General features: G+C 45.4%; 1 protein-coding gene across 3 annotated transcripts in view; it reads right to left on the reverse strand.

Moving 5' to 3' along the window:
• The window catches only part of ATP11A (ATPase phospholipid transporting 11A), a 941,588-nt gene that overhangs the window by 15,816 nt on the left and 902,445 nt on the right, over positions 1-23,327 (reverse strand). For all 3 annotated transcript variants that reach the window (XM_086934336.1, XM_086934337.1, XM_086934338.1), the window contains exons 27-28: positions 22,593-22,696; positions 20,734-20,899 (exon numbers count right to left, since the gene is read on the reverse strand). In XM_086934336.1, coding sequence (XP_086790462.1) covers positions 20,734-20,899; positions 22,593-22,696 — 270 coding nt within the window. The remainder of the gene's footprint in view (positions 1-20,733; positions 20,900-22,592; positions 22,697-23,327) is intronic.

Raw genomic sequence — 23,327 nt, forward strand, 5'->3', positions numbered from 1 at the left:
GTGTGTGGTTGTGTGTGTGTGGTTGTGTGTGTGGTTGTGTGTGTGGTTGTGTGTGTGTGTGGTTGTGTGTGTGTGTGGTTGTGTGTGTGTGTGGTTGTGTGTGTGGTGGATGTGTGGTGGATGTGTGGTGGATGTGTGGTGGATGTGTGGTGGATGTGTGGTGGATGTGTGTGTGGTTGTGTGTGTGTGGTTGTGTGTGTTTGGTTGTGTGTGGTTGTGTGTGTGGTTGTGTGTGTGGTCGTGTGTGTGGTCGTGTGTCGTTGTGAGTGTGGTTGTGTGTATGTTTGTGGTTGTGTGTATGTGTGTGGTTGTGTGTGTGGTTGTGGTTGTGTGTGGTTGGGTGTGTGTGGGTGTATTTATGTGTGTGTGTGGTTGTATTTGTTTATGTGTGTGTTTATGTGTGTGGTTGTGTGTTTTAATGTGTGTGTGGTTGTGTGTGGTTGTGTGTGTGGTTGTGTGTGCTTGTGGTTGTGGTTGTGTGTGCTTGTGGTTGTGGTTGTGTGTGTGGTTGTGTGTGGTTGTGTGTGTGGTTGTGTGTGGTTGTGGGTTGGTGTATGTGTGGTTGTGTGAGTGGTTGTGTGTAGTTGGTCGCGTGTGGTTCTGTGTGTGGTTGTATGTGTGGTTGTGTGTGTGGTTGTGTGTGTGGTTGTGTGTGTGGTTGTGTGTGTGGTTGTGTGTGTGGTTTTGTGTGTGTGTGGTTGTGTGTGTGTGTGTGTGTGTGGTTGTGTGTGTGTGTGTGTGTGTGGTTGTGTGTGTGGTTGTGTGAGTGTGGTTGTGTGTGTGTGTGTTTGTGTGGTTGTGTGAGTGTGGTTGTGGGTTGGTGTATGTGTGTGTGGTTGTGTGTGTGGTTGGTTGTGTGGCTGTGGTTGTGTGTGTGTGGTTGTGTGTGTGGTCGTGTGTGTGGTCGTGTGTGGTTGGTCGTGTCTGGTTCTGTGTGTGGTTGTGAGTGTGGTTGTGTGTGTGGTTGTGTGTGTGGTTGTGTGTGTGGTTGTGTGTGGTTGTGTGTGGTTGTGTGTGTGGTTGTGGCTGTGTGTGTGTGGTTGTGTGTGTGGTTGTGTGTGTGTGGTTGTGGTTGTGTGTGTAGTTGTGTGTGTGGTTGTGTGTGTGGTTGTGTGTACAAAGAATGAAATAGCATGGGGCACTTCTAGAAATTTGCTTATATGAACTATTTGAAGAACATTCCTGCTTGAACCTCGGTTCCAGGTGTTACTTCCTGGGGAAATTATTCTTTAAAATGATATCCTAAGGGAGAATATTCTGGCTGTAAAAGAAAAGGAATGTTATCCATATGTTGGTCTTCAGATACCACCAGAAAGGAAGAAGTTCAAGCTTATTTTGGAAGCCAACATCCTTCAAACCAAAGATGTAAAAGCAACGTTCAAGTCTTTGCATAGCTAAATCACATATACAGAATGGTGAACAAAAAACAACAACTTTCACCTGTTGTAATAGTCAACGGGTAGTCCGTAGATATAGAGGAAAGCATTATGCTCATGCATCCTTCGTCACAAACCAGGACAAGAACATGATCTGCTATGCGGCCAGGGTGGCTGTGCCGATTGCCATTTGAAAAGGATGCCTTCGGCAGTCAAAGAATGAACCAGGCTTACTCTCTAAATAGAGATTTTTCTGTTTCTCTAATTTGATATTTTTTGTGAATTTTGCCCCGATGCTTGTGAATTAAAGGCGCACGAAGCGCAATAGTCACGTATCCTAGGAGGTCAAACGTTAGTCCAGGATGGCACGATCCACACCATATTTTCTGAATTTTCACATACAATAAATGTAAATGCAATGAATCTGAAGGTAACTTAGTTACAGGTTTTTAAAAAAAACTGGGATAGATACAGTCCTCTTAGACCAATGCTGGACACCACGGATGTACTCACTTCATCCTATCATGACCCCTTTGTTCACCTGGAGGCGGCTTGGCAGAGAATTCACTGACATTCCTAATTCACATTACAGCTTGACTGGGCGAGAACAAGGCTTCCATCCAGTGTTAATCAAGCAGCTGACAGCATGTTAGAGGCATAAAACTCAAGAAATGTCCTTCATATTTACTGTCTGAACATTGTGCATGTGTTCCACAGAGCATACAGATGTCCTCATCAGACGCAGGCAGTAGCGAGAATGTCTTCTTTGTAGGTGACTGCAGGGGCTGGCATGCCAAGCAGCCATTTTCAAGAGGGCACAGCTTAAAACACAGCTCCCTCTTTAAAGAAGTCCCTCGGAGCAGGACCATGGGTGCGGGGGTGCTGCAGCACCCCAAGATAACCACAAAGGAAATCACTTTGAAAATGAACAATAGAGGACGTTGCACTTTGTCATGCAACATATAGTGTTTTTCAAAGACAGGGTGTCAAATGTCAGAGGCTTCTTTTCATCCACTGCTGATAATTCCTTTAACAGGGTTTGTTTTCCTTTCTCGGACTCAAAAAGTAGAGCATGTTCTATCTTGCACTCCTGCTGGTGCACAGGAGGGCGAAAGCTGAAGGCTATGTGTAGTGTTGCACTGTTTTTAGCATACATATAAATAAAAACATTAGTTTGGAAACCAAGCGGATCTTTTCAACTATCTAAACAAGCCAAGCCACGAAAGTGAAAGTTAAAGTGATCGGACGGAGGCTGAGGGGGAAAGCAACTTAATGACCTGTGACGGAGGAGACAGATGTCAGCTGCACGCGTGCAGGCACGTGCACTCAAGTTTCAGGCCAGCAAAACTCTGGTAGGTAGTACTTTTTTTTTGCCCATACTAAAAGTCGAGCAATCAGCGCATTTGCCGCTCTAGGCTCGACCTAAAAATGTGCCAGGCAGCATGGTATCCATACCCTGACCGCTTATACTTAATTTTTTCTTTCTAAACTCAGGACATGGAACTGATCCCTGAATCCTGGACTAGCAGCCGCAGTATTTTCCTTTGGGTTGCGACCATTCAATCAGATCAATGACAGCTAAAGGGAAAAAAGTCCCTTGACCAATCAGATTATTCTTTTTATTTTTCTAACTTAAGGTACCTCAGGACCATCTGCCTAGATATACCAATTTTTTTGACCCCTTCATGACCACCCCACGAGCCTCTTTAAGTGTGAATTTCTTGAAAATGTCTGAACACATTTACACTAAATAACAAAAAGCACGCTTTCTGAGTAAAGTTCAAACCTATTGCCAAATTTGGTGTAAATCCGTTCTGCTAAGGTGAGGTGAATGAACGTTTTTGGGGGAACATTTTATGGGCCCTCGTCAAAACGTGGAACAGTTATTAGCAAAACAAAAATGCTATTTCTATGGAAACTCTAACCTAACTATAGATATACACAGAGGCGAACATAGATATATATATATATATATCCTTGTGGTGGCCCCCACTGGAGAGATACACTTAAGATTGTGTTGTGTTTTCATAGGAAATGCACTTTTTGTGTTGCTAATAACTGGCACAGTTTGATGAATCTCCACAAAACTGTCCAAAAAAGTGCTATTTTTTGCCTAGTTTGCACATGGAAAGTTTCGGGGTGATCAGTCAAGTGGGGACAGAGATAAAAAAAAGGGGGGGGAGGGTGTCCTAAAACACATTTTCCCCATTCATATTCGTACTGGATCTTTAGACACAGCTACAGAATAAACAACTCAACGGATTTACACCAAATTTAGCAGAAAGCTAAATCTAGAAAGAGTGCTTTTGTGTTTTGGTGTAAATCCGTTCAGTAGTCTTTGAGAAACTAATGCTCAAACACTTTGTATATCCTCTGCAGATCTAACAGATGTCAAACTGAGATCTGATTTGGTGCCATCATCTCAACCAGGAAGTGGTGGCAGCCATCTCAAGACTTGAGACTTTGTCCAGAGTCCTAAAAAAACTTTAATAAAACACACAAGGGGGCTGGGAAAGAATATCCTGACCCCCTAGGCCTAGGGGTGGGATCCTGCCTGGGGCAAAAAGAGTATTTTTCATTTTTTTTAATATTGCTGCAAATTTGCTGAGAATCTGTGGCAACATTTACCTAAAACAAACATGCACGGTCTCCTGCGCTTGTTTTAAAAATACCCACATGGTGTTCCAGGACCTGGGAGGAACAAATATTTATATTTTGAGGGATGTGACCACCTCCCCAAGACGGTTTTGGCCTCTGGGGCCCCATTTATCAGGGCCCGGCAGTGTAGTAAAGGGAGAGGGGGGGGCACACGTCCCCCTTCCAATTACCGTTTTCGGCACCAGGGACACCATCCACTGGGGCCAAGTTGCATTGTTAAGGAGGAAGGGGCACATAGCCCCCTCCTCGGGCCAATTTCGGCCCAGGGGACCCTATCCCCTTAAGTTTAACCATTTTTCAACAGAGGTTTGGGCCAATTTTGGCACAATGGATCTCATCACCTCGGACCGGCCAAATATGAAAAGGGGAGGGGCCATGCAGTTCCCCTCCTCTGGCAAATTTCAGCCCAGAGGACCCCAAACTTAGGGCCTGGTCACATCTGCAAAGGGGAGGGGGAGGTGTGCCCCCCACCCTCCCTGAGCTTTTAATGGCTATGGGCACCTCATCACCCAGGCCTGGCTCAGGCAATGTACTGGGAAGCCCAACCTCAGTACATAGTGGTTTCCCTGCTCGCACCAAACCTGTGTTTTTTTCTTGCTTGGTGGGAGCAATTTCAAATCTTGAGCCAAGTTAGAGCAAACACCAAGTCCCCTCCAAGCGGGTAGAAGCTTGAAAAATACTTGAGCCTGCTGGGAGCAGACTGTTCATCTGTTGCCAGCCCGCAGTGAAGTGGTGCTGGAAGCAGATTAAAAGACTGCTCACGCCTGCAGAGAGCAGCATTTTTAGCAGGTCCGTGCGGGCCAGAGCAATGCCGGCTCTCGCTTGATGAGGGAAGCCTGCTGGGGTCGCAGGGGCCTTGGTGCTCCCCTCATGGCCAAGTGCCCCCCCCCCAAAAAATGCACTTGGGACTGGGGTGGTGGGGTCCCCTCGAACAAAAACAGCCCATGGAGGAGGGCAGCAGGCCCCTCTCCTTTATTTTAATTAGTGGCCCTGGAGGAATGGGTCTCCAGGGCCTTACACGGTTCGGGGAGGCGGGCCGCACAGCCCCATCCCTTTAGTTTTAATAGTGGCCTTGGGGGATGGGGTGCCTTGGGCCCAAGGCGGCTTGGGGAGAGGGGCCACTTGGCCAAAATAGGTTTGAGGAGGGTGGCCATGCAACCCCCCCCTCTTTAAAATAAAAAAATAACAAAAAGCAGTGTGATCCTCAGAGCCAGGCCTTGTTGCCTTTGGCCGTGTGCGATGATGGGTTTGGCTGTCTCTAGGGGGCTGTGGGTCAGCCTCCATTGCAGACAGCCAATGGCCGCGCACAGCGTGCTGTTGGCTGTATTAGGGAGACTGGTCACAGCCATGCCTTGTGGCCAACACCTTGCCATTCACGACCGAACGGCCTGCGCTAACCCCCCACTAAGCAAGGCTGGAGGGCATGCAAGGCAGGTGGTTCGATTAATGTATGGTAATTAAATATTACTTTATGTTAAAAAAAATCTTGAAAATTCACTGAAAACCCAAAGGTTAATATAACGTTATAGTTAGGTGAAATGTTCAGTTTTAAACTCTAAAAACTACTGAAATTGACCCGTTATAGTTATCTCAAATAACTATAACTCATTCCCCTAGGTAACTCAAAATCACGCCCTCCTCATGCACTGCTAATTACCCTCCATATTACATCACTCATTACATCTTTATTTCTTGAAAGGGGTATCTCTGCGCTACGGAACAATGAAAGGCAGAAAATATTCATAACTATGGAAACATCTTACAGTTTTATTAATATTTGAACTTCTATTTCCTCATTGTTGAATGTATGGTGAACAGCATGTGACAAAGCAAGCAATCCCACATTTTATAATTACATACTGCATGATTTGCTTTAGGCACCTCTAAGGATATTTTGATTCTAGGGGTTATGATCTGTAAGCAGACAAACAGTTAATGGCGCCTCACACCAACAGTGTCTAGACATAAATCTATGAGGTAATTTTGATGATTGCAACCTTTCTTTAGTTTGCACCTCCTGTGGTCTGCAGGGCCCTTGACGGGGTGTTCACATTAGCTTTCCACCTTCCATTCTCTACATACTTGAAATATTCTGCATATTATTTGGTTTTTCACTTACTAAAATACTTTTAATTTTCAAAAGTAAAAACAGTGGCTGAACATTGTTTTAGAGAGTGTTATTGTTGCTTTACTAAGTTCTGAGTTTCAAGCCCACCACACCTCCCTGAGTAAGCTTTAAACTGTTCTGCCTGCCTAACCTAAACATCAAGTGCTGAAAATGGAACTTGGGTAACAGTTTGGGGGTCTGTAGTACGGGGGCCCAGGACACCAACTGCAAAAGCCTCCGGTTGGCGCATTTCTGGAACACACTACCTTTTGGCTTGGCTGGGACAATCTGACCGGATTTATTTACACCTAGGCAATAACAGACCCAATACATTATCTCCTTGATCAGGCCAATTATCTCCTTGATCAGGCCAATTTGTGGAACAAAACATACTCCACAGTGTCTTTGTGGCATTACCCAGATCTAAACATCTCAATTGCTGGGTTAGTTGGAAACATTCAGCATGAGTTATTCTACATACCACCCGCACTATTGCTAGGCTATCATAAACTCTAATAATAATTTGTCTGTGGGTCAAAGTTCAATCAATAATTGAAATCCTCTGTGGTATCCCTTCTACGCCTCCTGCTTGTGCAAGATGTGTCACACATAGGTTTCCCCTTATGAACAAATACCAAAGAACTACCTCTCAAAGTGGTGGGTCTCTGGAATGGCTCAGACCAAAACTTCTGCAGGACTGAACTGGCAGACTACATCTACTGCTGATCCTGGCTAACAAAGCAAAAGGGTTTTGTTAAAGTAGGACGTAACGCCCACATTGCAGCCTGAAAGATTTCTAAGACAGGCACTCCATGTACTAAAGCGGTGGACGCAATCCTGGTCCTGGTGGAATGAGCCTTCAATTACTCTGGAGGCTGGGCTGTGTCCAGTACATAACAAATGTTTATGCAGACTATCCACCTTGAAATAGTTCATTTCAGCACTGCTTTACACTTCTTTACTCCTGCGAATCCCACAAACAGCTAATCGTCCACCAGATAGTCATTGGTGCGATCGATATAAAAAAATCAAGGCTGTTTTAAGAAACAAACAATGGAGTCTTTCTGCCTCTATCAAGGGATGAGGAAGAGCAAAGAATGCTGGAAATGTGATGGCTTGTCAGACATTAAAAGGTCTCACAATGTTGGGCATAAAAGCCGCCCTAATCCGAAGCACCAGTTCCTCCGGAAAAAATTTATTGTATGGTTGCTGGATGGACAGTGCTTGTAACTCACTCACATGATGGGCTGGCGATATCGCTAGAAGGAAAGCAGTTTTCAGAATCAAAAGATGCAGAAGACAGAGCTATGCATTTGCTCAAATGGGAGTGTAAATCAAAAATGTGTAGACCAAGTTAAGGTTTCACAAATGATTTGGGGGGGAACCTGTGAGTCAACCCTTTCAAAAAGAGCATCACAACAGGTAATCTGAGCAATGATGATTGTCAGGTAGCCATAGAAAGGCCGAGATGGCCAAAAAAATAACCTTTAACAATAGCCCCAGCAAGTTACATATGACAATTGACCTTGTAGTGGGTGTACTGCAGAGTTGCAGACAAAGTGACAAATTTCTCGCAGCATAAATAGTTTAGGCAGTGGTGCCTAGTGACCAAAATTACATCCACTAACTCAGAGGGAGGTCGAAGCCAGTCAACTGTCGTCGTTCAATCTCCATTCATGTTGTTGTAGGTTGTGTAAGCCCGGATTCAAGACTCAGACTTCCTGTTGGGACAGAAGATCCTCCTGAAGCAGCAGCCAGAACAGATGCTCATGGACAGAGGTTTAGGTAACATACTTTTCTAGTCCAATCAGGTGCCAAAAAGATGACTTGGGTCCAGTAGTTTCCCACCTTCTTTAGAACTTTGGGCAGGAGAGGTAAAGGCAGGAAGGCATACAGAAGTCCTGAGCTCCACCTTAGGCCAAAAGGCATCTCCGAGGGAGAATTGCCATGGGAACATAAATGTGCAAAGGTTTGGACACCGCAGGTTCTGCCCAGTGGGAAAAAGACTGAGCCAGAGTTCTTCCCATTGCCGGAAGACACCCTGCACTACCACCGAGTGGAATTGCTATTTGTGAACCACTAGGCAACGACAGTTGGCCCTGATGTTTAAAGATCCTGCCAGGTGGTGAACAACCAGGGAAATGCCCTGATGATTTTGCCACTTCTAGAGGCAAAGAGCTTCCTTGCACAGGTCCCACACCCCAACTCCGCCCTGTTGGTTGCACTACCACATGGCGGTGGAGTTATCCATGAGGTCCTGCTCCAGTCACTCCCTATGATGAAAAGAAAGCAAGCTTTCAGGGCCAAAAGAATCGCCAGCAACACCAACAAGTTGAAGTAGAGGCCGGTTTCTGCGGGGGCCAGAGTCCACTGACCTCCACCACTCCCAGATGATCCCTCATCCAAGCAACTATGCATTTATCACTACCGTCAGCTCTGCAAAATAAGAAGAATGGGTGCCACGCAGTCTAGCAGCCATTACTGCAGATCTTTTGCTGTCTCCTTCATCAGCCAGATGGAATGCAACAGATTCCTCAGGTGCTGAGCACGCTGGAACTTCAGGTCCCATACTGCAGAGCCACCATGTGCAGGAAGCAGGGGGCCAAGAGGCTAAGAAGTTTCAGAGCCACTCTCAATGAGACCCAGGCAAAAGGCTGAAATATCTGGATCATAGTTCAAATGTCCTGGAATCATTGAGGTGGAGGGATGGCTCAAAACTGCACTCTATCAAGAATGGCCAATGCATGGGAGCCTCTGTGAAGGAGTCAGCTGTGACTTCAGCATGCTGGTTGAGAACCCCAAAGATCTGAGGAAGTTCGGCATCATCTGGAGGTTGTCTAGGATGGACTGAGGCGAGCCTACCTTCAGCAGTAAGTGTCCAAGGTATGAGAAGATTGGAAGTCACCAATAACTCTGAAGATATGCAGCAACCACCACCATAACTTTTGTGAATACCTGAGGGATACTGGTGAGGCAGAAAGGGAGCACAGAACACTGGTAATGTCTGGAAGACTGCAGGACATAGATGTGAAAGTAGACATCCTGCAAGTTCAACGCCAGCATCCAATCGCCTGGATACATGGTAGATAGAACTTGGGTATGGGTGAGCATCTTGAACTTGTCCTTTTTCAGAAAGAAGTTTAGAGGGCAAAGATCTAAAATAGGACGGCCTTCCATCCTTTTTTGGCATCCAGTCCCTATTTCTGATGCTGGATTCCTCCGATTAGCCCCCTGAGTAGTATGTTGCCCCAGAGGGCATGGACGTTCTTAGCAAGAGCCCCCCAATCCTGACCTTGAAAACATTGGAGGGTCTGTTGTTGCAGAAGCACGCCTGAACATTGCCTTTGCTAAACCCTGAAAAGGATGAAACTATGGGGAATAGTGCTGCATGGCTGCTGAAAAGCCAAGAGAGTTTGCTGCGGCTTTGCTTTCTTTGAAGCAACCCATGGCCGAATCTGCTTTGCACCTGAAGGGACTTGCACAATCAAATGGCATGTACATTAGTGACGCCTGGACGTCACTGAAAAAGCCTGTAGATAGTATGGATACTTAACAGTGAAGCACTACATTGGAACCAACCGCCCTGCCCAGACTAGATTGAATGACATACTTCACAGTGTCCTGTCCGCCTTTTGTAATTTGTGCTAAATTGGCACAAAATTCCTCAGGAACTGTGGGCAAAATCTTGCTGGGCAAAGGTAGTGTCCATCTGAGTCAGACTGAGGTAGAACTGATTTTGCTTGAGGACGAACAAGGAGAGATTTGAGTCTAGGTGGATTTGCTTCAGAGTCCAAAAGGACAATTTGTTCTTTCTCCAGCATCAATGGGGAATCAGTGAGGTTCTCAGGAATGGGTGAGAAATCAGGTTAGGTGTCAGCCACGTAGTCAGGGCGAACCACACAGTGGGGTCAAGAGTTACAGACTGTGTCAGGGATGGATTTGCCAGCTGTAACATGACTCGAGGCCTTTTTGAATCATTGGTGCTCTGAGACCCACTCAAGAGAGCCAGAAGGGTGCTGAAAATAGGCAACAAGGCCTCCTCAAAGCACTCAACCTGTTGCAGTGTGGCTGATGAACCTGGACACTCAGGTGGATCAGGGCGAATGGGGGGATTGGTTCTGTAGAAGTTGACTGGAATCAGTACCGAGAGAACCCTGACATCCACACTACCTTCTCTTGACGAAAGTGGCGGGATGAAGGAGCATTCTGTTTTGACTTCTTATGTTTTCACTATGAATTAGACTTACCTGATGACTTCGAGTGGGAAACAGACCTCTCTCACAAATGACCTCAGAACTGAGTACGTGTCCTCGACTTTGACTGGCCCTTATGCGACTTCCGACATGTTTGGTGATGTAGAGCTTGACTTTGTGGTTGCTTTGGGGTTCATCCTGTCCAAGTCCCCTCATGATTTTGAGTTGTGCAATTAGGCCAGGAATCAGAGACAAACCCAGCGAGAACCTGTCATGGACAACTATTTGTGACTGTACTGGCAGGGTTTAAAACCAGTGAGCTGCAAAGTGAACATATTCCCTTGCACATTGTAGCAAAAGAAATAGGCTTAAATGTTCTAAGTGACCTATGCCAAGGTAGAGAGCCCCAGATCTGCATCCAAAGGCGTTGAAAGAAAGGAAAGGACACTATCACTTAGAGGTGGTGGTTATATGTGGCTTCGGTGTAATTTCTGGAGAGGAAGGGAGTCGATGTGGAACAGTATGATGCTACCTACTGTGGCGCGAATATATTAATGAGAAAATTCTCCAGATCTAACTGGCGCCTGGAGGTATTTGAAAAGGTGAGGACTATGTAGTTAGACGTATCCATCAGAAATGGTCAAATGTACAACAGTCATGCCTTAGAGGAAGTCAGTTAGATATAATGGGAAACCCAATCTACCCTTGACGGCTTGGGCAAAGTCAAATGAACGGGTAAAGGTGCCTTCAAGGGATTTGTTTACAATACTCAGTTATATTGTTTTTATGTATTATTGAATGCAAGAGTAATTCATTCGCTTGCTAATTGATTTCTTTTCAAAACTTTTTTGTGAGATGTAGACATATTTATAAAAAACTATTGGTTCCTTGTAAATAATAAGAACCTATGACCAAATCACAACAAGAAATACGCGGAAACACGGGTGCATATAAAAAAGAGATACCTTTTATCTTTTAAAGTTCATGTAGAGTATTAGAAAATTAAACAAACAATGTAACGAGAGGTAAAAATACAGTTATTATATCCTTCACTGTTACAGTTGTATACACTTTTTCTCTATCATAAAATATTTATCCAGAAAGAAGTGTAAAAGTCGATGTTTCGGTCTCTAGGCTTTCGTCGATGAGACCATCTTCAGGACTATAGTGTATAAAATAGTTGACCCCTAAAGTATACTTAAAGAAATCCAGAAGACCAACACAATTTATATTGTCGACTTCCGTTTGTGGACAAGAACAATCGATGTTCAGTAAATGCAGTATTTTATAGGAAATAATGGCCACAGAAAAAGTTTGTTGTCTGAATCCTGATACCGTCTCAAACAGGGTTTCTCAGTTACCTCTCCAAAAATGATTCTCAGTTGTGAGCATTCAATCTGCTATATCATCCAGGATGCAGATCTGACGGTTGACTGTGACGGTTTCTCGTTAAGGAAGATACAGCAGATTGAATGCTCACAACTGAGAACCCTACACGAACATGCACAGTCTTGTTTATTTCTTGTCAACATTCTGCAATGCACTCTGAAGGATCCTTTTGAAAAATGGATCAGAGGGCCTCCCAGAGGATATCGCTGATCCAAACATCATGAACAAAGGGCTGTCAGCATGGCCTGACTCCAGTTTTGGCAAATCTTTTTTGAGTGAGTCAATGAAACTAAACTAGATAATTGAAGCTGAGGGAGGACATAACCCAACTGTCATTTTGACACAGGTGTTTTGGGAGTACTCAAGTGAGAAGAATGCAACATAGGCTTGCTGCAGGAAGGAGAGTTTGGGATTGCAACAAACTAAGAAATCAAGAGCTTCAGTGTACAGCTCCAATGTTGCACTATGACCATGGCAAATATTCTTTTTCTAGGTCTCATCCATCTTTGTGCCAGATTTAGAAATACAAGTGCCCTTTTCCTGTACTGAAACAAACGGAACTCACCTCGACAAGGCAACAGATACCAGAGGATGCAACACAAACTTAGTATTTTGCTTTCTGGTAGGTTACGCTCTCTCATGTAGACAAGCACAAGTGCACCACATCGCTCAAGTATGTGGAAGATGGTTCTACCATGGTAGGGTCATCCTTCTTGCCAGTTACTACGACTTCTTTAGAAAACAGGACTTCACTTGAAACTGCTGCCCTGGGCCTTATCTCCAAAACCCCTCAAAGTCATTGTAGGAACTTGCTGTTATTATGAGGAACAATGGATCTCACCAGGGGGGCATCATAAAAGTTAGATAAAGAGCTCCCCAGAGTCAATCCAGTCAGTTATCATGTAAAGGAAAGAATGCAAAGCCTACAGTGGTGACATGGCCATGAAATTGTTTCAAGCAAGCTCAAGAGTGGTAGGGTCAAGCCATGAAGAGAAACATGCATCTACAGTAAAGCCTATGCAGCACTTGTTTAAGCATTGCCATAACAAGGTAATTTGGTGACAACACAAAGTGGCAGCAGCTCTCACAAGTTGGCCAAAGGCAAGAGGCAAACGCACAAGTAAAGCAGTTTGCGTTATCACAAACTTTGCCTTGAACCTTTGCACCAGCCCTTGCTAGTGTGACGTGTTGGGTCACGGGATCTTCAGCGTAATGCAAAGCTTGAATATTGAATGTGAATTCCCAAGTCATATAGTGATCAATGTTGGTTGCATATGAAAATGTAGACTTCAAAAACACAGACTTGTAATGTAAAAAAGCAAAAATGTACACTTAAGAAAAAACAAACCATTAAAAAAAGAATCTAAAAAACGTGCTTTTTGACAAGAATTCATAAACCCAAATATACCCAGTTCCAATCTATTTTAAAGAGTGGGATAATTTATTATTTTAGTTTCAGTCCGAACATATTTGGGTCCAGTTGCACCATGCTGAGATTAGGTGCAGGTCGAATTTTTTGTAGTTAGATATGTTTGCATGGTCTTTATTTTGACAGCATACATATGTGTGACTTTGCTGCGTGGGTCCATATTTCCACAATCCACACCAGTGCAATTATAGTAGTTTACATGTCCAATCAAAAAATTCTGATGTAGGGCACTCATCCTTTATTAGCCAAAAAAGGAACATCGTAGCAGGATCTAAGAAATGTACCTGCCACCATTCTTTGACCTGCGACTAATCGCACGTGTTCAGGTCAGAAAGTGGTTGTAACTTTAGATTATAAAGTATGTTTGATCCAGCAGGAGTTGAGAAGCACCACAGGCAACCTCAACCTGGGCAGAAAGGCAAGGCCACCCATAGGTGCCATTTATCTGCCCCATAAGAACTATGGCTGCCTAGCTCTAGAAGAAAGAAGCCATGGACACAACTATACGTGATGGCGGTAATTCTTTATGTCCTGATAGTGCTGATTGAAAGGGTAGTTAGCACCTCTATCAGAGTAAGGGGTAGATAACTTCCACATTCAAGGGGCCTATGGTTTGTGTCCAGATCATGGACTGGAGAGGGCCGGAAATGAACTCCGGATGAGGGAGAAAGTCAGGCTCTCTCCCAGTTAAAGAATCTATGCACAAACGGAGATCCTAATAAATAGGCATGGTTTAAGTCAGAGTGGAGATGCTTAGTGCTCATCTACGATTAGGTTTACTGCCAAAACCTGATTAACACTGCAAAAAATACAGGGAAAGGGTATAATGGCTTGGAGTGGCGGCTTGCAGTACCTTCCTGCAACCTCACGCTGACGGTCTGCTCCCAAGAAGCTGGGGGAAATACACACTGAGATTGCCTGAAGGCCTAACAACAAGAGCTGTGTAGATTTGGAGGGCTGATCATCATGTTCAGGTATAGAGAGAAGAGCTGAAGAAGCACCCCATAGATCTTCAGCAGAGCACAGCATGTCAGCGCCCCACAGCCATTGAGAGGTCCTGCACCTCATTAACAAGCATTTGCAATGCAATAGGTCTAGCTTTAGGAAGGTTTGAGCTATTGGTATTGTAAATGACACATTTTGTATTCATGTGTTGGTTTTGAAAATAGCAAAATTAATAGCTTTGTCATTTGCAATGCCAATAGATGTAACTTTCGCAAATGTGACACGTATAGCATTTGTAATGCAATATATGTTGTATTTACGTGACTTAGATGTATTGATATTACAAATAACAATGGCTTTTTTGAATAATTAATACTTAAATAAAAGCTATTGTAATTTATAATGGCAATAGCTTAAACTTTTGTAAATACATTTTGTGAAGATTATGTTCAGTGTATTTTATTGTGACGAAAATACAAGAATCGAAGTGAAATATTAACATCGTTTTGTGACATTTGCAATAAAGCTTGAAACATTGAGAGAACATATTTGAACCAGTTGTTGAATGGTTGCACAGATTGATGCTGTGGTGGCGCTGAGTGATGTTGTTGTGGCGACGAGTGATGCTGTGGCGTTCAGTGATGCTGTGGTAGCGCATATTGATGTTGTGGTTCCCCTGAGTGATGCTGTGGTAGTGCTGATTGATGCTGTGGTATTTCGATAGATAGAGTGAGTGCGATAGATAGATAGAGTGAGGGCGATAGATAAGTAGAGTGAGGGCGATAGCTAAGTAGAGTGAGGGCGATAGATAGAGTGAGGGCGATAGATAGATAAATAGAGTGAGGGCGATATATAGATAGACAGATAGAGTGAGGGCGATAGATAGATAGAGTGATGACGATAGATAGATAGATAGATATATAGATAGATAGATAGATAGATAGATAGATAGATAGATAGATAGATAGATAGATAGATAGATAGAGTGAGGGAGATAGATAGATACAAGTGAGGGCCGATAGATAGATAGAGTGAGGGGCGATAGATAGGCTGAGGGCAATAGATAGACTGAGGGAGATAGATAGATAGATAGATAGATAGATAGATAGATAGAGTGAGGGCAATAGATAGATAGAGTGGTGGTGGTGGTGGACGTGGTGGTGGACATGGTGTTGGTGGTGGACATGGTGGTGGTGGTGGTGAACATGGTGGTGGTGTTGGTGGACGCGGTGGTGGTGGTGGTGGTGGACGCAGTGGTGGTGGTGGACCCGGTGGTGGTGGTGGACGCGGTGGTGGTGGTGGACGCGGTGGTGGTGGACGTGGTAGTGATGGTGGACGTGGTGGTGGTGGACGTGATGGTGGATGTGGTGGACGTGGTGGTGGTGGACATGGTGGTGGTGGACATGGTGGTGGAGGTGGACATGGTGGTGGAGGTGGACGTGGTGGTGGATGTGGTGGTGGTGAACGTGGTGGTGGAGGTGGTGGTGGTGGAGTTGGTGGGTGTGCTGGTGTTGGTGGTGGACATGGTGGTGGTGGTAGTGGAGGTAGTGGACGCATGGTGGTGGAGGCGGTGATGGTGGATGTGGTGGTGGTGGTGGACGTGGTGGTGGTGGACGTGGTGGTGGTGGACGTGGTGGTGGTGGACATGGTGGTGGTGGACATGATGGTGGTGGACATGGTGGCGGATGACATGGTGGTGGTGGACGTGGTGGATGTTGTGGTGGTGGACATGGTGGTGGTGGACGTGGTGGACTTGGTGGTGGACGTGGTGGTGGTAGACGTGGTGGTGGTGGTGGAGGTAGACTGGCGGTTGTGGTGGACATGGTAGTGGCCTCGTGGGGGACATGGTGGTGGCCGTGTTGGTGGACATGGTGGTGGTGGTGGACATGGTGGTGGTGAAAATGGTGGTGGTGGATGTGGACGTGGTGGTGGACGTGGTGGTGGTAGACGTGAAGGTGGACATGGTGGTGGATGTGGTGGCGGTGGACGTGGTGGCGGTGGACGTGGTGGTGGTGGACGTGGTGGTGGTGGTGGAGGTGGTGGATGTAGTGGTGGTGGACGTAAGTTAGTTAGTGAGAGAGTGAGTTAGTGAGAGAGTGAGAGAGCAAATAATCAGGCAGAAGGAGAGGAGGGAGCAGTGCATCAGTGGAGCAGGACAGGGGGGGGAGAACAGGGGAGCAAGTCAAGAGAAGAGCACAGCAACATTGGGGCAGATGGGGAGGGATCTTAGGGGCAGTTTACCAGGGGAGAGGACAGTGAAGAGCAGAAGTGGAGCAGACGTGGGGCAGGAGTGGAGAGGGCATGATAGCAGTGGGGTAGAAAAGAAGAGGCAGAAGAAGATGGAGGAGGAAGGGGAGGGGTAAGGGAGGAGGAGGAGAGGGAGAAGGAGAGAGGAGATAAGAGGAGAGGAGCAGTATTTAGGAGCTATTATGACAGTATCGCAGGGCAGCAGGAGGAGGTGGAAGGGGCAAACAATCAGGGTGGTAAAGCAATGAAGGAGAGAGCGGAGGAGATGGAAAGGGTGGCTAATGGGGAGGGGGAAATGAAGTGGGGGGTCAATGGAACACGAACAACTATTTAAATGGGTGCAAGCCTCCTTCTGAGATCACTGCAAGGCACATACCAGTGGGCGTGAATGACGTGCATTATTCAAGCGCCAAGAGGGCGGTGAGCGCTATAACAATGGGCAGTTTTGAGTTTTGTCAGTGGTGTGATGAATTACTCAGGCGTTTGGTTGGCCAGGGGGGTCAGATTTGTTTGTGTAAAGGGTAATTAACAGGTTTGCCAGTGGGGCTAGAGGGCAGGGGTGAAGGCAAGCGCGGCCGGAAGTCCATGGACGGCGGCAGGCGCGATACTTACATTAGATCTCCAGTGGGGGAGGAAAGGAGCTGCAGTCTGAAGAGGACTGGCAGGCTGGTAAGAATATCTAGGACTGGACCGCAGCATCGTGCTCACAAGCTTGTATTTCTGTACTGTAGCAAGTTACTGAGCTGCAGCCTTTGTGGCACTGAGCACCAGAGGCTCATAGTCCTGTTGCTGCACACATGGGTTACAACAGTGAAATGTGCTGCGAAATACAGAGTTAAACATGGCGAAGTCGGCGTTCACTCTGCGAGAACTCCCGCAGTCTTTCTGTGGTTGTAACAGCAACAAAGTGTGCGTTCATAGAGCCACTGCTGCCGCACAACTTGCCATTGTTGCAGTCCTGCTAACAAAGGTTTTTTTCCATTGTAAAATCTAACAACTCTTATATCATCAACTTCCAAAGGATGAAAGTCTAAGTTGGCCCTGTCTATATTCGAATCTTACCCCTGCAGGTTACTCAGATCTCTGTAGCAGGCACTCGACCCACTGAGTTGTCTGACTTCTATTGTAGCATTCTGGTACCCTTTCCCAGCCTTCTGATAAACTCACAAAGCTCTACCTTGAGGGATGATTTAAATTGTGGGAGTATGAAATGTCCTTGCAAGCGCACCGTATGCAAATAGGAAGGCAAAGATAGGGCCATCCGCAGGCAAGTATTTACACGTGTTATATGAGAGGGGGGGGGTAGTGGGTGGCAACGTGGCAGCGCACATCCTTCCTTGCCCTGAGATGCCGGCTAAGTAAGCCTGGGTCCCTACGGAGTGAACTCACAGGCAGAGACATGTAAAGTAGCCAATACTGGGCGCGGGAGACTTACATCTGGGATGGGGGGTGCTGTGGGGGTGTTGGAGGGGGGGCGCTAGCCGCAGCTGCCAATGTAACAGCCCAGTTCCATATATGCCACTTAACACGGGTATACAGCTTGCTTCTAAGCGCTCCCACCTTTTCCAGAGAACGGGGACAAAGGAGGGGTGGGCAATGTGTCCAGGATCACACAGTTTGAACCCTTGATGATCAATACAAGCGTTTTGGGGCAGAAGGCTATGGCGAGGTGTGAAGGGAGCACTGATCGGGCTGCGAATTGATGGGGGGCGTAGGGGGGGCGGTAATAACAAGAAATAGCGATTTTCTACGCAACTGATACACAGGATTGGCACCAAAGATAAAAGCAAAATCGGTAAAGATGAAAGAAGGAATGGAGAAGAAATTAGAGCAAAAGGAGAATGGGAAACAAACAAAAGGGAAATGCAAAGGGATAAGAGGAAAATAAGGAAGGGGAAAGATCAAAGAAGGAACACGCCATAAAAACAGACAAGCGATGCACGCTCTGTGCTGGGCGAGGGCGAGGGCCATTTGCCTGAGAGAACTCGCATAGAATACTGTATTCATCCTAGTCCATCCTAAACAGATCACAGATTACAGAAACGCTGCATAAGAAAGGCAGCGCGCATCTCCGCAGTCTGCAGGTTAACGAGCTCACCCCGCCCCGTCAGTGATGTCTCTTGGTGGTTGCTTGTTTTGTCAGCAAAGGTCCCTATTGAACCGCCTGATGGACCGAGACAGGAGTGCTTTGACTCCAGATCAACAAGATATAAGTAGTGGATGGAAAACGCAATAGCACATGAGGTAATGGTGGGGGAGGACACCGCACTGACGGAAGCCCGTAGCTGCATCTATGTCAGTTGAGCATTTTTTTAAAAACAAGCATTAGCGAAATGAAACAAGTCGGATAGGGGTGGGGGGCGGACAAACAAAAGCGCGGAGATGTCGGTCTTATGGCCAATTGAGCGCTATGCCAGTTGCATGCAAAAAAAAAACTAGCCCTAAAATCTGTGAGATCCTTATTTATACTTGTCTGGACCGGCGGCTGTCGCTTCATCGTTCGAACTAAAGAAAAGTTGGTGTGGTGCGAGACCATAACACTAGCACTGGAGAAGTGCGAATAGTAAGCACTCCAGCGACTTTTCAGTTTAATTGCCCATAGATATTTTGATTATGTAGGTAGCAGCGTTGTCCGTTTGATGAGGGGCTGAACCCTCTAAAGGCTGCTGATTGTATAGGAGCACAGTGAAGGCATTGGGGCCCAATTAAGTTGTATCCGGAAGGGAATGTATGCGAATTTAAAATGTGTAGTAAAAAATCGAGTTTCTTGGAGAGGATGTGGACTTAATGCTGACTTTGGAACTGAGGAACAAATTTGACAGCAGTATTATTTATTTCTAGGTAACTTATTTTGATGAGGAATAAGTTAACGCCGACGTGAAAGTCTTTTTGTGTGTGGTAAGTGTAAAAATAAGGGGGATTGTCTGTTGTGCACCCTGCCGAAGGGGACCTGCAGATAGTGTAAACGTGCAGAGCCTGCTGTGGGGGAGGAGAAATGCTAGACACGGCCTGGCGGCCGTGAAAGTGAAAGTACGGCCGGCCGTGGGCAGCAACAGCAGGGGTGAATAATTAGGGTCGAGGAGAAATGCCTGAGGCCGAGCGCACGCTGGGGGAAGCTTCGGATGCCTGTGGGAGGGAGGTTGATGGCTTTGATGTGGACGCGCTTTCCGCTTCAGTAAGCCACACAAACTGTCCGAAATCCGCTGGTTTCAGAGCTTGGTTTGCCCACAATACTCTCGTCTATTTATTCCTTGCGGAATATAATAGTTGAGACCTACAAACCATACACAGTTGAAGTTCAGTGGTACTTAAGACAAATAGACTGTCAATGGGTTCAGATTACTGCGACAAAGAGGTGTAGCCTGTGCAGAACACATGGAGAAGTTAGCCAGAAAAAGGCAGTTAAAAAACACAGCGTTGAATGCTGTCACTGCTATGTGCGTTGCTTGCACACATCTGCATGCCTATGTGTGCACTTGTGAGTGTATGTACATATGTAAATGTGCAGAGTCCACCACTGCCCCCTGCCTAAAATACTGGCACTGAGACTGGCTATTTTGTTTTTATCTATCTCAAATAGTTCAACAGGATTGCATTTTAATGCCCCATCCAGGATTCCAGTTTTACTGCCACATGAATACTTTTTTTGCTTTTACCTCTGAAATGTAAAAAAACATGTATGCACAATTGTTGTACAATGCCTTTCGGTCACTTCAGAGCAGTAAGATGTGTGGCAGACAGTCTGTGTGAAGAAGGTCTGGGGAGGGTAGAATGTGGTCTGGCGCACAAGGCCCAATCGTCAATTTTCTAAAACATAATTTCTTACTTTGCGATCCCTGCTCTAAGTGATCAGAGAAAAAAATGATCATATCAGAATATTCATTATATATAACCTATATTCTGAAAGGACCACTCTCTTACCCCTTTGTTCTATGAAAGGAGCAACCTAGTGGAATGTCAGAGGAGCAATCAGTCCCATCCGGCCACCTTTGCTTCGTAGGTTTTTTAAACAAAAAAAAGGATGGCTCCTTGAGGGCAATGTTATCTTGATTTTACCAAGTGAATGACCCCGAATCAATAACTGCGATGTAGAAAGATTTTGTGTCAGCAACGTTTATACTTTCGCTTTACCAGAACTCCATGCTGCAGAGCATGACATCTTTACCAGATAACTGCTGTAGTGGACCATGTTCCTTGGAAAAAAAAAAATTAGTTTTATCGCTTAGATCAACAGCTTTCTTATTAAAATTAATTAAACATTACAGGCAGTCAGTATATTCAGTAGCATTTCACGTCATCTTTGACTTCCTCCAAGCGGACAAATCTGAAAAACAGGAGTCTTGGTTTTAACATATAAAAATAATTTGGAGGCAGGAACGTGGACTTTACCTGAATTTTTTCTGTTGACGTGGGACATAACTGTCTACAGAGGACTTTCTTCAGCACATCTGGAAGAAGGCTGATGATAATTAGGAGAATGATGCCCAGCCAGGCAGGACCACTAGACAACATTTGCATGAAGACATAGTACATGCTCTGATAGTTGAGGAAAGGCCTAGAGAGAAGAGACCACAAGACAGAAATGAACACTCAGGCAAGGGACATAGGTTTGACATCCAAAGTAAAAGTCCTGACTTTTCTGGAGGTCGATATCAGGGGTAGGCGATTCATTCTACAGTCATGTCATTATCCAAATTAGGAGGCGTAAAAAGGGGAAGGAAAACCATAAAGATTAACTTAATCCCCCTACTCACTGTGCACCTACTGCTCAAAGCAAAGCACAAACACCTGGTTTACAATGTTAGGTTCTTCTTAGCTGGAACACGACCCTTGTCATCAGGGTCAATGTCACCCACTCCTGGATTTTCAGCTAACAGCCCCAGTTTAAAAGTCTCCAATTAAAGAAGAGGCTTATGAGAAAAGCAAAACAAAAAAATCCAGAACCAGGTGACTCAAAAGCTGGGTTCTCCAAAGTCAGTCCTGGAGGGCCAGGTCCATGCCAGATTTTTAGCTTACCCACATTTATATAAATGTAGTTATCTTAAAGATGTGGCATGGATACAGCCTTCCAGGACCGAGTTTTGAGAACCCTGCTCAAAGGGTTAGGTGGCTTACTGTGTCAAAGGCTGTATTGATATCTGCCATTATGAGAATTACCGTAAAGGGGCACTAGTCAAATTGTCATAGATTCGCCAAAAAAAGATATCGGCTGTTTTGAACTGCTATTGGGTAAGAAACCTGCTATTGGGTAAGAAATCTGATCTCTATATGGGCATCATTGGGTTTCAGTGCTGTGATGCACATTTCGTGTGTCAAAGCAATTGTGAAACAGAGGTGTACAGACAGAAAGGGCTGAATCGGGACAGAGGTCAAATGTGTTGATGCGCTTCGGAAGGCCCCTAATTTATCCGTTGCCAAAACAGTTCTCCCAAATGCAGTAATTCTGTTAATGGAAAAAGAAGCAATTTGGTTTCAAAAATCCTCTAAGAAAAGGACGACAATGGGACCCCGGGTGGTCTGAGCAGCAGACTAACTGTCCACAAAGGGTGAGATCTGCTATGAGTGCTCCAATAAATAGGCAGTCTGCTTGTTCCAATCTACTGGTATGGGTGAAGGGATGTTAGGTATGGTCTGAACAGAAGCAGCCTGGGGAAAGCTTTAAGGATACAACTGGGATGCTATGTAGAGGATAGTAGGACTGTGGACTATAGACATGCCCATCTTACTCTGACTATACAGCAGCAAAAAAAGAACACTGTTTAACCACCAGAAAGTGAGAAGTATTAGGGTATATGGGTTGTAGTATATGGGTTGATGAGAAGGCACTGACATCCTCACCCACTTTTCTTATTAGAAGATGCCTTTGACTGTATATTAGTAAGGCATGTGGCCATATTTTGCGAAAACCGCAATGGCAAGGATGATGTTATTGCCAGCACAGAACACGGCAAAGGTGAACTAGGGTATATAGTTGCAGCTGCCTGCTCCAGTGAGACATCTCTAGTTTCTTATAGAAATAATATTTTACAAATTAGGGATGGTTTAATCTTCCTATAAGGATGTTCCACCTTTCCAACATTTTCTCGATTTCCGAAGGATGGGAAGTGCCCTTAACTAAAGGAAAAGAGCCAATTGCAAAATGGAAGCTCACTTTACAATGATCCAGCAGAACGTTAGTGTAAAGAAGCATCGGAAAAATGAGCACTCTAAAAATTCCCACCATAGAGAACATGCTTAAACAATCTTACCAGATAATTCCTCCCCAGAGTAGAGAAAAAAATATGTAGAACAGCAGTGATCCCCAAATCACAAAGTGGTTTATCCAAGTCCAGTAGTGTGTATCCAGTGCAAGCTGAAATGGAAAATCACAAGGTTCCACTATCAGTCAAACAGGTTATTTACATGTTAATAATGCAGCATATTGGACTGTAGAGTCAACTTTCAGAAAACCTCCTCCAACGTTAAATAATTCTCCTTCAACATGCAATGCATTGAGCGCTGAAAGTAATGACCAAGGGAATACATCCTGTGCTTTTCATTTTCATTTTGATATCCATGGGAATCGTCCCTCGTGTACATGAGCCAGTACCTAGTCTGAAACGTGCAATTGATAAAATGCAACCTAGGAGAGAAAGCAAGTGAACCATTAGTACTGCATGATGGATACCTATTGAACACCTCAGGCAGTGCATTAGGATCCACTAGTCATTAATGGCCTGATTACGAGTACGGCTTTCCTGTGGACCGCCGTACTCGTGCAGGTGGTCTGACCACCACCACACTGCGGGTCTGCCCACAGTATTTTGAGTGTGGCGGTAGGACCGCCACAAGACCGCTGGGAACAAGGTTCCCATGCGGCGGACACAGTGCTGACAGGGGCAGAAATATACAGGTGGGGCCGCTGTGGCACCGCCAAGCATATTATAAGTTGCCTGTCCACTTCCCATTTCATGGCGGGGAGCCTGTCATGAAAAGGCTGGCCG

This window comes from Lissotriton vulgaris, chromosome 8 (assembly GCF_964263255.1).
Source record: "Lissotriton vulgaris chromosome 8, aLisVul1.2, whole genome shotgun sequence".
Lineage (NCBI taxonomy): Eukaryota > Metazoa > Chordata > Amphibia > Caudata > Salamandridae > Lissotriton > Lissotriton vulgaris.